This window comes from Hypanus sabinus, chromosome 6 (assembly GCF_030144855.1).
Source record: "Hypanus sabinus isolate sHypSab1 chromosome 6, sHypSab1.hap1, whole genome shotgun sequence".
NCBI classification, from domain to species: domain Eukaryota; kingdom Metazoa; phylum Chordata; class Chondrichthyes; order Myliobatiformes; family Dasyatidae; genus Hypanus; species Hypanus sabinus.
The window spans coordinates 3,453,321-3,468,595 of NC_082711.1; the positions used below are offsets into that span (position 1 = coordinate 3,453,321).

A 15,275-nucleotide genomic window follows, 5' to 3' on the forward strand; every position below is an offset into this window, starting at 1 on the left:
GGAGGGCAGAGTCACTGTCAGAGGACGTGGATCGACAAGTGTTAAAGGACTTGTCACTCTGAATATTTTTCACTACAGTTCGATGAATCCCTAGATGTAATGCAAACAGCTCAGCTTGTTGTATTTGTCAGAATGGCTTTCCGGCATTTTACAACAAAGGAGGACTTCCTCACTCTTTTGCAATTAGAGTAGAGAACAAGAGGTGAGGATACTTACAATGAGTTTAAAAAATATATCCATGAACATGACATCCCCATTCATAAACTGGTGGCAATTAGTACAATGTTTGGGGAGTTAAACGGCATTAAGGATATTGTAGCGTTCACGCTCGGGTGTAATGGAAACGCCGAATTAAACGCCGAGATAAACCATGGTCAATGAAAACAAGGTTGCAGTAAGATTAACCATTTACTGTTCACTCTTCACATTAACGTATGGTGAAAACTGTTGATAAAACAATACAAGATTGATACAGTATTTGTTCCCTTCTTGATATCACATTTACATTGTAAATACTTGTAAAAGTAAACTACAACTACATTGCATTAAAGTGCAGCATACAGTCAGAATCTACCTACGCCATGGACCGCTTTAAATACACTTCAACACAAACTATCCACAACTCTTTAACTAACGAAAACATAAACCTTATCGACCGTCGATACTTTTAACGGGATCAGCATTAACATTTTAATTCAACATATCGATTATCTATTAACTTACAGGGTTGCTCTCAGTGTGATTTCTGATGCATACAAACAACTTCTTGCGCGAGTCTGTTTCTTGCTCTGGTCTCCCAAGTGCGAGCCCCCACCCTCGCGGTGATCCCAAACCGGTATTTTCCCACAAGACGCGGCGAAACCGGATGTGACGTCATCACATGCCGATATATTTTACAGGCAATGAATATACTTTAAACCATTCTAATTCGAACTAGAAAATACTAACAAATGAATTACTAAGCATAAATATTATAAACTAAATAACTGCCATAAAGGCAACACACTCCCCACTTGACCTTCGCAAGGTCACAATGAACATAATTCAAAACTTGGTCTCTAAATCAGTCCTTAGGTAGAAGTAGAACGACCTCTGTAACTGGCCTTTGGTAAATGTTCACATCGCCTTGGTCGGTAGTCTTCAACTCGACCTTCCTGACATGTCCATCCCCGCTAGGGAATGTAGCAGTGATTCTGGCCATTGGCCAGCTGTTGCGGGCGATTTGCTTGTCCCTGAGCAGGTCTAAGTCTCCAACTTGAAGATTCCTGTGGGGTTCTGTCTACTTTTGTCTATGTTGCAACAAAGGTAGATATTCCTGTCTCCAGCGAGACCAGAACTGATTTGCCAGAGCGTGGACTTGTCTCCATTGCTTTGTGTACAAATCTTTGTCTGAGAAGTCTCCTGGTGGAGGGGGAGCTCCTGCCTTCTGCGTAAAGAGCATTGATAGCGAGAGTATGAAGGGGTTTTCTGGGTCAGAAGACACAGGTAGGAGTGGTCGTGCATGTATAATGGCTGTGACCTCTGCCATTAGGGTGCACAGTACCTCGTGGGTCAAACGGGTGCATTGCTGCATCTCAGGCTTCCTTTTCAGGGTTTTTTTGCAAGGGTGTGAACCGCTTGACTGCCTGCTCTTTGTTGTTTGGCAAGCACTGGTGTGGTTCTCTGAAAGGCAAGGGGCGACCCCATTATTTGCTTCATCTCTGAAGACCTTGATGTCCTTTGTTTTTAAGAAAATGGCATCTTGAGCTGATTGAGCAAGTTTATTATCATGCTCAGTTTGAACGAAGACTGACTGACTCAGCGTCTCGTCAGTTACTTTACATTTGTCAAAGCCTTGTCGAGCTTCCTTAATACACGTGACACTTGTGCGGGGTTGAAAAATTGAATGGTGGCCACTCTCTAGCACATTGGTCTTGAGTGTGCTAACCGTCGTTTTGTGTACATTGCCAGGGCACACCTCTCCTATCACCACCCAGCCTAGATCCAGGCTTTGCGCAAAGGGGGCGTCGTGAGGTCCATTGACCTGCTGCCTGAGCTTGTGCACCCGGATAACATCTCTTCCTAATAGCAGGAGTATTTCTGCTTTTGCATCCAGTTCTGGGATGTGTTTGGCGATGTGGTGATGTGGCTGGTGTAGCACTGCACTTGGCGTTTGGATCTCAGTGCGGTTATTCATGATTTCATTGCACTCTAAGAGCAGAGGGAGACAGATGACGACTTTACCATCCAGGGACTCGAGCTGGAAGCCTTCTGCCTTCCTTCCATAAGTTTCCACACTGCCTGAGCAAGTTCTAAGGTAGTATGGGAACTGATTACTCTCAATGTTGAACAAGTCACAGAACTCTGGTCTGACTAGTGAGCGATTGCTCTGATCGTCCAGAATTACATAGGCTTTGATGGCCTTGTCTTTGGCTCCCTTAGGGTACACCTTAGTGAGGCAGATCTTTGAACAAGAACAGCTTGACTGAGCTTGACCACAAACTTCTGTACAGCTCGAGCTGACAACAGTTGTCCCGGAGTGAGCCTCTACCTCCCCGCCGTCCTGTTGTGGGGGTGAAGGAGCATTGTCGGTTTGCGGTAACGGGCCGGGATGCATGGCCCCATCGTGATTAGTGCTATCACATTCCGGACACTTCACAGCGATCATACACTCTCTAGCAAAGTGAGAGGTTGAGGAACAGCATTTAAAACATATTCTTTTCTTCTTGAGAAGGGCCATCCTCTCTTCAAGGGGTTTTTCCCTAAACGTTCTGCATCTTCTGAGGGGGTGGAGTTTGTTATGTAATGGGCAATTCTTGCTAGGGTCGTGGTTAGTTGTATAGGCTTCAGTCTTGAGCACTGAGACGCGTTTATTGGTGTTGAAAGTATTCGAAGAGGATCTACCTGGCTTGGTGTAAATCGTACTGTGTCCTGGACCGATGAGGCTAGGGTCGTTTCGCATCTTCTCCTCCTTGCTCACAAACCTAGTGAGGTGCTTAAAGGGAGGAAATCGACCATCGTGGTCTTCCTTGTACTCTGAGGCAACGGACAGCCACCTGTCCTGCAGCCCAAATGGAAGTTTGTCCACGATTTGTCTAATCCCGGATGGAGTATCTAGGTATACTAGACCAGCTGAGTAGCCATCTTCTTTGGCGCCTTGAATCTCCATGAGTAAATCTCCGAGTTCTCTTAACTTAATGTGATCTTTGGCCGACACCATAGGAATGTTTTCCAGATGTTGATATAGCGCCGCTTCAATAATTTCGGGGGCCCCATAGCCCTCCCAAAGTCTCCCCCATGCTTTGCTTAAGGCTAGCTCGGGGTTGTTGATGTACACGGAACGTATGCGTCTCACCTGTTCGCATGATTCTTTTCCCAGCCATTTCTCCATAAGATCCAACTCTTGGGTTGCTCTGAGCTGGACTCCGTCGATAGCATTGGTGAATGTGGAGTACCATGCACGGTAATTTTCAGGTTTATCGTCAAACTGGTACAGTCCCGAAGTGACGAGATCCCGTCGTGCTAAATACTGCATCATGGGATCAACTGTAAGTGGCATGCGGGCTGGGGAATTACGTTGGCGCGTATATGACTGAGGGCGTACATTTCTTATGGAATTTGCTGTCCTGAATTCGACCTCTGCATCTCTTCTCCCCAAATCTTGTAAGTTTGGTGTCGAGAAGTATTTGTCGTCAGCTCTTTCATTCTTGGCTTCATCGCGGAGTTGCGAGGGTAAATTGTCTTCCTCATATGGATGTGATGCAATCGGGCCTCTCTGAGGTTCCTGGTGACATGGGATGTGATCAAATACGTATGGAGAGGAAGGACAAGCCTTCCTGTCTATTTGAGATCGGACATAGTCGCTTGTGCATTCTAATCTGGTCCTTTCTGAAGTAGATCTTACGTCGGCCAGATCATGCATTCCTTCAGCTTCTTCTCTGTACTCTGCTTCCACCTTGGCAGCTTCTTCTCCTTCTAGCTGCAGCACTTCTAACTCTGTCGATATCCTGGCCCTTTCCAACTGGATTTCGGCTTCTCTGGCGGCCGCTCCCATTTCTCTGGCAGCCGCTTCCTTCTGGATTTCGGCTTCTCTGGCGGCCGCTCCCATTTCTCTGGCAGCCTTTTCCTTCTGGATTTTGGCTTCTCTGGTGGCCGCTTCCATTTTCAATTTTGCTGCTCGCTTGGCGTAGCCCACCAGCACATGGGCGGCATCTGCTTTAGCTCTTAGCTGGGCGGCCTTACTTGATGATGCCCTACTGCCCCTGCCCCTGGCATCGACTTGATGCTGGATCGAGATGACATTGCAGCACTTGAAACACCTGATAATGCCGCTTTTTCACTGTAATGTTCTCGCTTGGGGGTGTAATGGAAATGCCGAATTAAATGCTGAGATAAACTGTAGTCAATGAAAACAAGGTCGCAGTAAGATTAACCATTTACTGTTCACTCTTCACATTAACGTATGGTGAAAACTGTTGATAAAACAATACAAGATTGATACAGTATTTGTTCCCTTCTTGATATCACATTTACATTGTAAATACTTGTAAAAGTAAACTACAACTACATTGCATTAAAGTGCAGCATACAGTCAGACTCTACCTACTCCATGGACCGCTTTAACTACACTTCAACACAAACTATCCACAACTCTTTAACTAACGAAAACATAAACCTTATCGACCGTCGATACTTTTAACGGGATCGGCATTAACATTTTAATTCAACATATCGATTATCTATTAACTTACAGGGTTGCTCTCAGTGTGATTTCTGATGCATACAAACAACTTCTTGCGCGAGTCTGTTTCTTGCTCTGGTCTCCCAAGTGCGAGCCCCCACCCTCGCGGTGATCCCAAACCGGTATTTTCCCACAAGACGCGGCGAAACCGGATGTGACGTCATCACATGCCGATATATTTTACAGGCAATGAATATACTTTAAACCATTCTAATTCGAACTAGAAAATACTAACAAATGAATTACTAAGCATAAATATTATAAACTAAATAACTGCCATAAAGGCAACACACTCCCCACTTGACCTTCGCAAGGTCACAATGAACATAATTCAAAACTTGGTCTCTAAATCAGTCCTTAGGTAGAAGTAGAACGACCTCTGTAACTGGCCTTTGGTAAATGTTCACATCGCCTTGGTCGGTAGTCTTCAACTCGACCTTCCTGACATGTCCATCCCCGCTAGGGAATGTAGCAGTGATTCTGGCCATTGGCCAGCTGTTGCGGGCGATTTGCTTGTCCCTGAGCAGGTCTAAGTCTCCAACTTGAAGATTCCTGTGGGGTTCTGTCTACTTTTGTCTATGTTGCAACAAAGGTAGATATTCCTGTCTCCAGCGAGACCAGAACTGATTTGCCAGAGCGTGGACTTGTCTCCATTGCTTTGTGTACAAATCTTTGTCTGAGAAGTCTCCTGGTGGAGGGGGAGCTCCTGCCTTCTGCGTAAAGAGCATTGATAGCGAGAGTATGAAGGGGTTTTCTGGGTCAGAAGACACAGGTAGGAGTGGTCGTGCATGTATAATGGCTGTGACCTCTGCCATTAGGGTGCACAGTACCTCGTGGGTCAAACGGGTGCATTGCTGCATCTCAGGCTTCCTTTTCAGGGTTTTTTTGCAAGGGTGTGAACCGCTTGACTGCCTGCTCTTTGTTGTTTGGCAAGCACTGGTGTGGTTCTCTGAAAGGCAAGGGGCGACCCCATTATTTGCTTCATCTCTGAAGACCTTGATGTCCTTTGTTTTTAAGAAAATGGCATCTTGAGCTGATTGAGCAAGTTTATTATCATGCTCAGTTTGAACGAAGACTGACTGACTCAGCGTCTCGTCAGTTACTTTACATTTGTCAAAGCCTTGTCGAGCTTCCTTAATACACGTGACACTTGTGCGGGGTTGAAAAATTGAATGGTGGCCACTCTCTAGCACATTGGTCTTGAGTGTGCTAACCGTCGTTTTGTGTACATTGCCAGGGCACACCTCTCCTATCACCACCCAGCCTAGATCCAGGCTTTGCGCAAAGGGGGCGTCGTGAGGTCCATTGACCTGCTGCCTGAGCTTGTGCACCCGGATAACATCTCTTCCTAATAGCAGGAGTATTTCTGCTTTTGCATCCAGTTCTGGGATGTGTTTGGCGATGTGGTGATGTGGCTGGTGTAGCACTGCACTTGGCGTTTGGATCTCAGTGCGGTTATTCATGATTTCATTGCACTCTAAGAGCAGAGGGAGACAGATGACGACTTTACCATCCAGGGACTCGAGCTGGAAGCCTTCTGCCTTCCTTCCATAAGTTTCCACGCTGCCTGAGCAAGTTCTAAGGTAGTATGGGAACTGATTACTCTCAATGTTGAACAAGTTAAAGAACTCTGGACAGACTAGTGAGCGATTGCTCTGATCATCCAGAATTACATAGGCTTTGATGGCCTTGTCTTTGGCTCCCTTAGGGTACACCTTAGTGAGGCAGATCTTTGAACAAGAACAGCTTGACTGAGCTTGACCACAAACTTCTGTACAGCTCGAGCTGACAACAGTTGTCCCGGAGTGAGCCTCTCCCTCCCCGCCGTCCTGTTGTGGGGGTGAAGGAGCATTGTCGGTTTGCGGTAACGGGCCGGGATGCATGGCCCCATCGTGATTAGTGCTATCACATTCCGGACACTTCACAGCGATCATACACTCTCTAGCAAAGTGAGAGGTCGAGGAACAGCATTTAAAACATATTCTTTTCTTCTTGAGAAGGGCCATCCTCTCTTCAAGGGGTTTTTCTCTAAACGTTCTGCATCTTCTGAGGGGGTGGAGTTTGTTATGTAATGGGCAATTCTTGCTAGGGTCGTGGTTAGTTGTATAGGCTTCAGTCTTGAGCACTGAGACGCGTTTATTGGTGTTGAAAGTATTCGAAGAGGATCTACCTGGCTTGGTGTAAATCGTACTGTGTCCTGGACCGATGAGGCTAGGGTCGTTTCGCATCTTCTCCTCCTTGCTCACAAACCTAGTGAGGTGCTTAAAGGGAGGAAATCGACCATCGTGGTCTTCCTTGTACTCTGAGGCAACGGACAGCCACCTGTCCTGCAGCCCAAATGGAAGTTTGTCCACGATTTGTCTAATCCCGGATGGAGTATCTAGGTATACTAGACCAGCTGAGTAGCCATCTTCTTTGGCGCCTTGAATCTCCATGAGTAAATCTCCGAGTTCTCTTAACTTAATGTGATCTTTGGCCGACACCATAGGAATGTTTTCCAGATGTTGATATAGCGCCGCTTCAATAATTTCGGGGGCCCCATAGCCCTCCCAAAGTCTCCCCCATGCTTTGCTTAAGGCTAGCTCAGGTTTGTTGATGTACACTGAATGTATGCGTCTCACCTGTTCGCATGATTCTTTTCCCAGCCATTTCTCCATAAGATCCAACTCTTGGGTTGCTCTGAGCTGGACTCCGTCGATAGCATTGGTGAATGTGGAGTACCATGCACGGTAATTTTCAGGTTTATCGTCAAACTGGTACAGTCCCGAAGTGACGAGATCCCGTCGTGCTAAATACTGCATCATGGGATCAACTGTAAGTGGCATGCGGGCTGGGGAAATACGTTGGCGCGTATATGACTGAGGGCGTACATTTCTTATGGAATTTGCTGTCCTGAATTCGACCTCTGCATCTCTTCTCCCCAAATCTTGTAAGTTTGGTGTCGAGAAGTATTTGTCGTCAGCTCTTTCATTCTTGGCTTCACCGCGGAGTTGCGAGGGTAAATTGTCTTCCTCGTATGGATGTGATGCAATCGGGCCTCTCTGAGGTTCCTCATGACATGGGATGTGATCAAATACGTATGGAGAGGAAGGACAAGCCTTCCTGTCTATTTGAGATCGGACATAGTCGCTTGTGCATTCTAATCTGGTCCTTTCTGAAGTAGATCTTATGTCGGCCAGATCATGCATTCCTTCAGCTTCTTCTCTGTACTCTGCTTCCACCTTGGCAGCTTCTTCTCCTTCTAGCTGCAGCACTTCTAACTCTGTCGATATCCTGGCCCTTTCCAACTGGATTTCGGCTTCTCTGGCGGCCGCTTCCATTTTCAATTTTGCTGCTCGCTTGGCGTAGCCCACCCGCACATGGGCGGCATCTGCTTTAGCTCTTAGCTGGGCGGCCTTACTTGATGATGCCCTACTGCCCCTGCCCCTGGCATCGACTTGATGCTGGATCGAGATGACATTGCAGCACTTGAAACACCTGATAATGCTGCTTTTTCACTGTAACGTTCTCGCTTGGGGGTGTAATGGAAACGCCGAATTAAATGCCGAGATAAACTGTAGTCAATGAAAACAAGGTCGCAGTAAGATTAACCATTTACTGTTCACTCTTCACATTAACGTATGGTGAAAACTGTTGATAAAACAATACAAGATTGATACAGTATTTGTTCCCTTCTTGATATCACATTTACATTGTAAATACTTGTAAAAGTAAACTACAACTACATTGCATTAAAGTGCAGCATACAGTCAGACTCTACCTACGCCATGGACCGCTTTAACTACACTTCAACACAAACTATCCGCAACTCTTTAACTAACAAAAACGTAAACCTTATCAACCGTCGATACTTTTAACGGGATCGGCGTTAACATTTTAATTCAACATATCGATTATCTATTAACTTACAGCATTGCTCTCACTGTGATTTCTGATGCATACAAACGACTTCTTGTGCGAGTCTGTTTCTTGCTCTGGTCACCCTCGTGTGAGCCCCCACCCTCGCGGTGATCCCAAACCGCTATTTTCCCACAAGACGCGCCGAAACCGGATGTGATGTCATCGCATGCCGAAATATTTTACAGGCAATGAATATACGTTAAACCATTCTAATTCTAACTAGAAAATACTAACAAATGAATTACTAAGCATAAATATTATAAACTATATAACTGCCATAAAGGCAACACACTCCCTGCTTGACCTTCGCAAGGTCACAATGAACATAATACAAACTTCAGTCTCTAAATCAGTCCTTAGGTAGAAGTAGAATGACTTCTGTAACTGGCCTTTGGTAAATTTTGGGGGCTTGTCAGCAGGGAGAAGTTTCCTCATCTCTCCACATGTACACCAAAAGTCAATGCCTACTCCGGGTCAACTTATCTGTGTGAAATTGCACTTTCACAGATGAAAATTATTAAATCTAAGTACAGGAGCTGTCTTACTGACAGACATCTCACCGACTGTCTCAGACTGGCTGTCTGTACTTATGAGCCAAATTTCAGGGAACTAGCAGAAAGTATTCAGCCCTAGTCATCACACTGAGCGCAACAGTCAATTTTTATTCACTTATTTTTTGTGTTAAAATAAAATTAAATAATGAAACTTAGAATTAAAGGTGTGAGATATTGTAATATTCTTAAAGAAAGAGCGCTATGGCCTGTCTGATATGCTAGTTACAGTATTTTCTTGGTTGAATTAATTTGAAAGTTTGACAAATGCATTTTATATAATTAAAATACAATTAGCCCAAATAAAAGGCCTCAAGTTGGAAGTACAATGAGCTGTTATTTCTCTAAATCATTTAGTAGGTAGATCTTGCCTTTCACTACGGCCGAGGTAGGGGATCTTGGGCTTAAAAAGGTTGGTGACCTCTACCTGTACATCTTCGACTGTATGTCGCGAACACCGGAGGTTTCTGTACTGGTCCCGGCTGTTACCTGGTCGTTGGTATAGTGAATCTCTGGATAGAACAGACATTGATACCGCGTAAAGTGGAGAGCCAAACTGGAACCAGATTTCAAGTTTTTCATATGCATTTATTCAGCACAATTCCAAGCAGGCTAGCACAATCAGTTTTATTTTCGAGTTCCAAGAGATCATTTTAAGCAAAACCCAGGAATTACATGAATCACTCGTACAGTTTACAGTATATGTGATTGTGGCATTTCCATTGTTATAAACAGCAGACGACAAAGATCATATTATCACAGAAGTAAACTACAATTGAATCTGCCCTTTTGTGGGGAAGGATGACCCCTGACCTGACAGACTTTCAGCCTGGTGTTTCAGCTGATCCATTGTTGGTCTGTGGTATCCCTACCTCTTTAAGCCGGGAAAATCCTCAGGATGGTGAAGATGCGTTATAGGAAGAGAAATAGTGGAGAGAAGTCTGACAGGACCCTGATCAGACCATCACGAGACTGCTTTGGCAGACACATGCCGGCCTGTCTCCAGACCCTGTCATCATTGGCTCAGACTGTGCTCACAGTGCCCTGACTACCTATAGGGGACAGTTGTGTGGGTTTTGGGGGAACCCTGGCCTAGGACTGTATTTGGCACTGGAGCCTCGCTGCCTTCCTCAAGGACAAGAGAGGGTGGCTGCGCTCGCTCGCCTTGAAAGCAGCCTCGGACCCAAACAGCTCTTGGGCTCCTGCTAAGGACAGAGCGGTGTTTTGGGGTAGCAGTGCTGAAGACAACACATACCTTTCCGAGTGACATTTGGCAAGCATTGTTGAATGTCCAGCGGGCAGGAGGGTGGAGGGAGGCAGCATTTATCAGGAGGGAAGCAGCTCCAGGAGTAGAGGCAGGGCTGACCTGGGCACGTCAGTCGGGATCTAGGGGGCGATGGGAAGAGATACCGGCGAGTATTGGTGAGGTTGGGGTGTGTCTCAAGAACAGTAGGGGAATTGCATGCAGCGTCCCAGCAAAGAGTGGGATTATACGGGGAGTACCAAAGGAATGAAATTTATGCTCGGTGAACGCACAGGGTGACGCCACTGTAGTTCTCCCAGAAATGGGTTCCACTAGGGAAGCTCCAGGAGCCCCACAGACCTTTCAAACGTCTGACTGCGTGGACAACATGTGGACCAGTGAGGTGGTCGGAGATAAACGTTGCCACATCTCTTGCATCACCCCAGTCGTTCTTTCCATCCATTAATTGCTCGATGTGGGTCTTGTCAATTGGCTGTGGGTCGCGGGAGTAGGAGACAACAATATTACAACCATTTTCCCTGAAAAAGTGAAAGCGGTTAGGACCAGAAACACAGTGATTGTCAAACCCACCGATATCGTTATAGACCCGCACTGACCAAGACATCCAATCATATTTATTTTCCAACTCCTTCAATACATAGGATGAAAACTCTTTGTTATCCTTCCCATTCTTTTCCTTCAAAAACTTGCTTACGTCCATCTCGGCCTGCTCTGCAAACTCCGTGATGCAGCGATCTACCATCGATTTCATTTCACGCTCGACGTTGGCCATTTTCTCGTTCCATTCCGCCCCCAGCGCCTTTACGTCGTTCCCGGTGAGATCTGCGTGACCCATCAGGGCGATTAGGCCGATACAGAAGAGCTCCTTCAGACGGGCGCAGAGACTCTCCATCAGGCGCCGGTCCCTCCGGCTGTGGCTCATGGCGGTGTCCAGGATCGATTTGGCAAAGATGCCAGTTGAACCCATCACACCGTCATAGAGAGTGTGGAGGTTCTGGTCGCTCTTGCTCGCGTTGAAGTGGCTGAGGAACTCTTCCTTTTCTTTCTCACGGAACTCTGGCGCTGCCTCAAGGATGTCCATGTACTTCCTGAACTGGTTCTTGATGTTTTCCTCAACGGCAAAATACTGGTTGTTCATCGTGCTGTTCTCGATCTCCTGAATGACTTCCGCTATCTTGTCAGAAATGATATCGAGCTGGTTCCTTATGGCTGCAAACTGCTCCTTCATGAAGGCCATCTCCGGACTATCCACATTACCCAGGGCTAGTTTAAGAATGGCTGCGGCCACCCCAACGAAAGGGCCCAACGCCCCGAGTACGGATGACAACTTCTCCGCAGATTCAAGCAATGCCGTCGCGGCCTGTGCGGCTTCAAATGTGGATTTGACCACCTCCAGGGCGTTCTCGGTTTCGGACATGGTTTGGACGCGCTCGGCTCTGTGGTGAGTTCCTTCTCTGGAATCTAAACAGAAAACAAGTTTCTTTCTTTATTGAAATACCCGCAATTTGTTCCCGGCGGTTGGTTTTGACTGCGGATATGTAAAGGAAGCAGGAATACAAACTACAAACTTCTGCGGGATCTCAGCAGGTCAAACAGCATCTGTGGAGTCAAAGGGACAGAAGGTTCTCGAACAGAAACGATGACCGTCGTTTGTGTCCACCAGGCAACATCTTGCATATAATTGTGTCTCTTCTTGTCCATCCCATCAATCCCCGGCCAATGTTGTCTCCAGACCAGACCCCACCCCCAACCCTCACACGACCATAACTAGCTTCCACATATAACCTACAGCCTCTGTCTCACAACTCCAGTCCTATAACCTTGCCTCTTCTTACAGGCGATTCCCTTTCCACACTCCCTGTCCCAATGTAGGGTCACGACTACCGTTCACCCCTCACAGATGCGGTTTGATCCGAATACCGTTCACCCCTCACAGATGCGGTTTGATCCTAATACCATTTACCCCTCACAGATGCAGTTCAAATCCTAACTGCATCCTTCTAAATCTTTCCTGCAATATTTCCAACCCAATGGCATATTTTCCCAAGGAAGCTAATCAACACTGAACGCGATTTTCCAAATGCTGCCTGACCAATAACATAGAGTAGTACAGCACATTACAGGCCCTTCGGCCCACAATGTTGTGCTGACCAATAACTTACACATCTGCAAAGAATCATTTCCGTCTCTGCTCAGTGCCCCGTCTGATGAAAGCCAACAGAAGAAAAGCCTTCCTCGTCACCCTCAACCTGTAACGCACTTCCGTTGGCGTTTACTCGTAGGTCCCTTTGTTCTTCAATACTCGCCTGGACCCCACCGGTTATCAGGCAAACTCCACCCTGATCTGTCTTCCGGAATATAACACCCGGCAGTTACTGGAGTTAAACTCAATTTCCAGTTTCCCCATCTTTCCTAGATACAGATCCAGCATTGTCCACCCACCACTGCCCACATCAGCCCGACACTGCCGGCTATGACAGAATCGAGCCAGTCCATCTTTATCATTCCAGTCTGTGGGAGGGTGGAATGTGCCCCGATCTCCCCCTGTGATTACACGTGAGGGAAAGGTATTCAGGCTTCCCGTGGAGCCTTTTCCCGTTGATCTACCTTTACCAACCCTCCTCACACCCCCCACACACATACACACTCATACACTCTTTCTCTTTCACTCTCTCTCTCTCTCACACACAGTCACATTCATAAACTCTCTCTCTCTCACACACACACACTCATACACACTCTCTCACACACATACACTCTCTCTCTCACACACACTCATACACTCTCTCACACACTCTCCCTCACACACACACTCATACACACTCTCTCTCTCATACACACAAACTTATACACTCCCTCACACACACACACACACACACACACACACACACACACACACACACACTCATACACACTCTCTCCCTCACACACACACTCATACACACACACATACACACACTCTCTCTCACACACACACACACACACACACACACTCATACGCACTCTCTCTCTCTCACACACACTCATACACTCTCTCACACACACTCATACACACTCTCTCTCTCATACACACAAACTTATACACTCCCTCACACACACACACACACACACACACACACACTCATACACACTCTCTCCCTCACACACACACTCATACACACACACATACACACACTCTCTCTCACACACACACACACACACTCATACGCACTCTCTCTCTCTCACACACACTCATACACTCTCTCACACACACTCATACACACTCTCTCACACAGACACTCATACACACTGTCTCACACACATTCATCCTCTCTCTCACACACACACTCATACTATCTTTCATACGCACACGCACACTCATACTCTCTCTCTCACACACACACACTCATACACACTCTCTCTCAAACACACACACACAGTCACACTCATACTCTCTCTCTCTCCCTCACACAGACACTCATCCACTCTCTCTCTCACACACACTCATCCACTCCCTCTCACACACACACTCATCCACTCTCTCACACACACACTCATCCACTCCCTCTCACACACACACTCATCCACTCTCTCACACACACACTCATCCACTCCCTCTCACACACACACTCATCCACTCTCTCACACAGACACTCATCCACTCTCTCTCACACACACACTCATTCACTCTCTCTCACACAGACCCTCATACACACTGTCTCACCCACATTCATCCTCTCTCTCTCACACACACTCATACTCTCTTTCATACGCACATGCACACTCATAGTCTCTCTCTCTCACACACACACACACACACACTCATACACTCTCTCTCTCACACACACACACACACACACTCATACACTCTCTCTCTCACACACACACACACACACACTCATACACTCTCTCTCTCACACACACACACACACACACACACACACATACACTCTCTAGATAGTATGAATGGCAGCGATGCTTCACTACCAGATGATCTCAACACCTTCTATGCCCGTTTGAAAGGGAGAATATAACCACAGCTGTGACGATCCCTGCTGCACCCGGTGACCCTGTTGATCTCTGTCTCACAGGCCAGTGTCAGGCTGTCTTTAAAGAGGGTGAACCCTCACAGGGCAGAAGGTCCCGATGGAGTACCTGGTAAGGCTCTGAAAACCTGTGCCAACCAACTGGCGGGAGTATTCAAGGATATTTTCAACCTTTCAATACTATGGGTGGAAGTTCCCAATTGCTTCAAAAAGGCAACAATTATACCAGTGCCTAAGAAGAATAATGTGAACTGCCTTAATGACTTTTGGCTGGTAGCACTCATATCAACAGTGATGAAATGCTTTGAGAGGTTAGTCATGACTAGACTGAACTCCTGCCTCAGCAAGGACCTAGACACATTGCAATTTGCCTATTGCCCCAATAGGTCAAAGGCAGATGTAATCGTAATGGCACTTCACACGGCCTTAGACCACTTGGACAATAAAAACACCTATGTCAGGATGCAGTTCATCGACTGTAGCTCAGCACTTAATACCATCATTCTCACAATCCTGATTGAGAAGTTGCAGAACCTGGGCCTCTGTACCTACCTCTGCTATTGGATCCTCAACTTCCTAACCAGAAGACCATAATCTCTGCAGATTGGTGATAATATGTCTGCCTTGCTGATCAACACTGGCGCACCTCAAAGCTGTGTTCTTAGCCAACTGCTCTTCTCTCTCTATGACTGTCTGGCTAGGCATACCTTCGATAAATTTGCTAATGATACAACCATTATTGGTAGAATCTCAGATGGAGGTGAGAGGGCGTACAGGTGCGAGATATTCCAACTAGTGGGGTGGTGTTGCTGCAA

The 15,275-nt window shown here is 46.6% G+C and overlaps 1 protein-coding gene across 1 annotated transcript; it reads right to left on the reverse strand.

The window, feature by feature from the left end:
• Positions 1–9,960: 9,960 nt before the first annotated feature.
• Positions 9,961–11,899, reverse strand: LOC132395244 (protein rapunzel-like). Its single transcript, XM_059971556.1, has one exon. It carries the CDS (start codon positions 11,850–11,852, stop codon positions 10,689–10,691), a length of 1,164 nt encoding a protein of 387 aa, XP_059827539.1. The 5' UTR covers positions 11,853–11,899; the 3' UTR covers positions 9,961–10,688.
• Between the last annotated feature and the right edge of the window lie 3,376 nt (positions 11,900–15,275).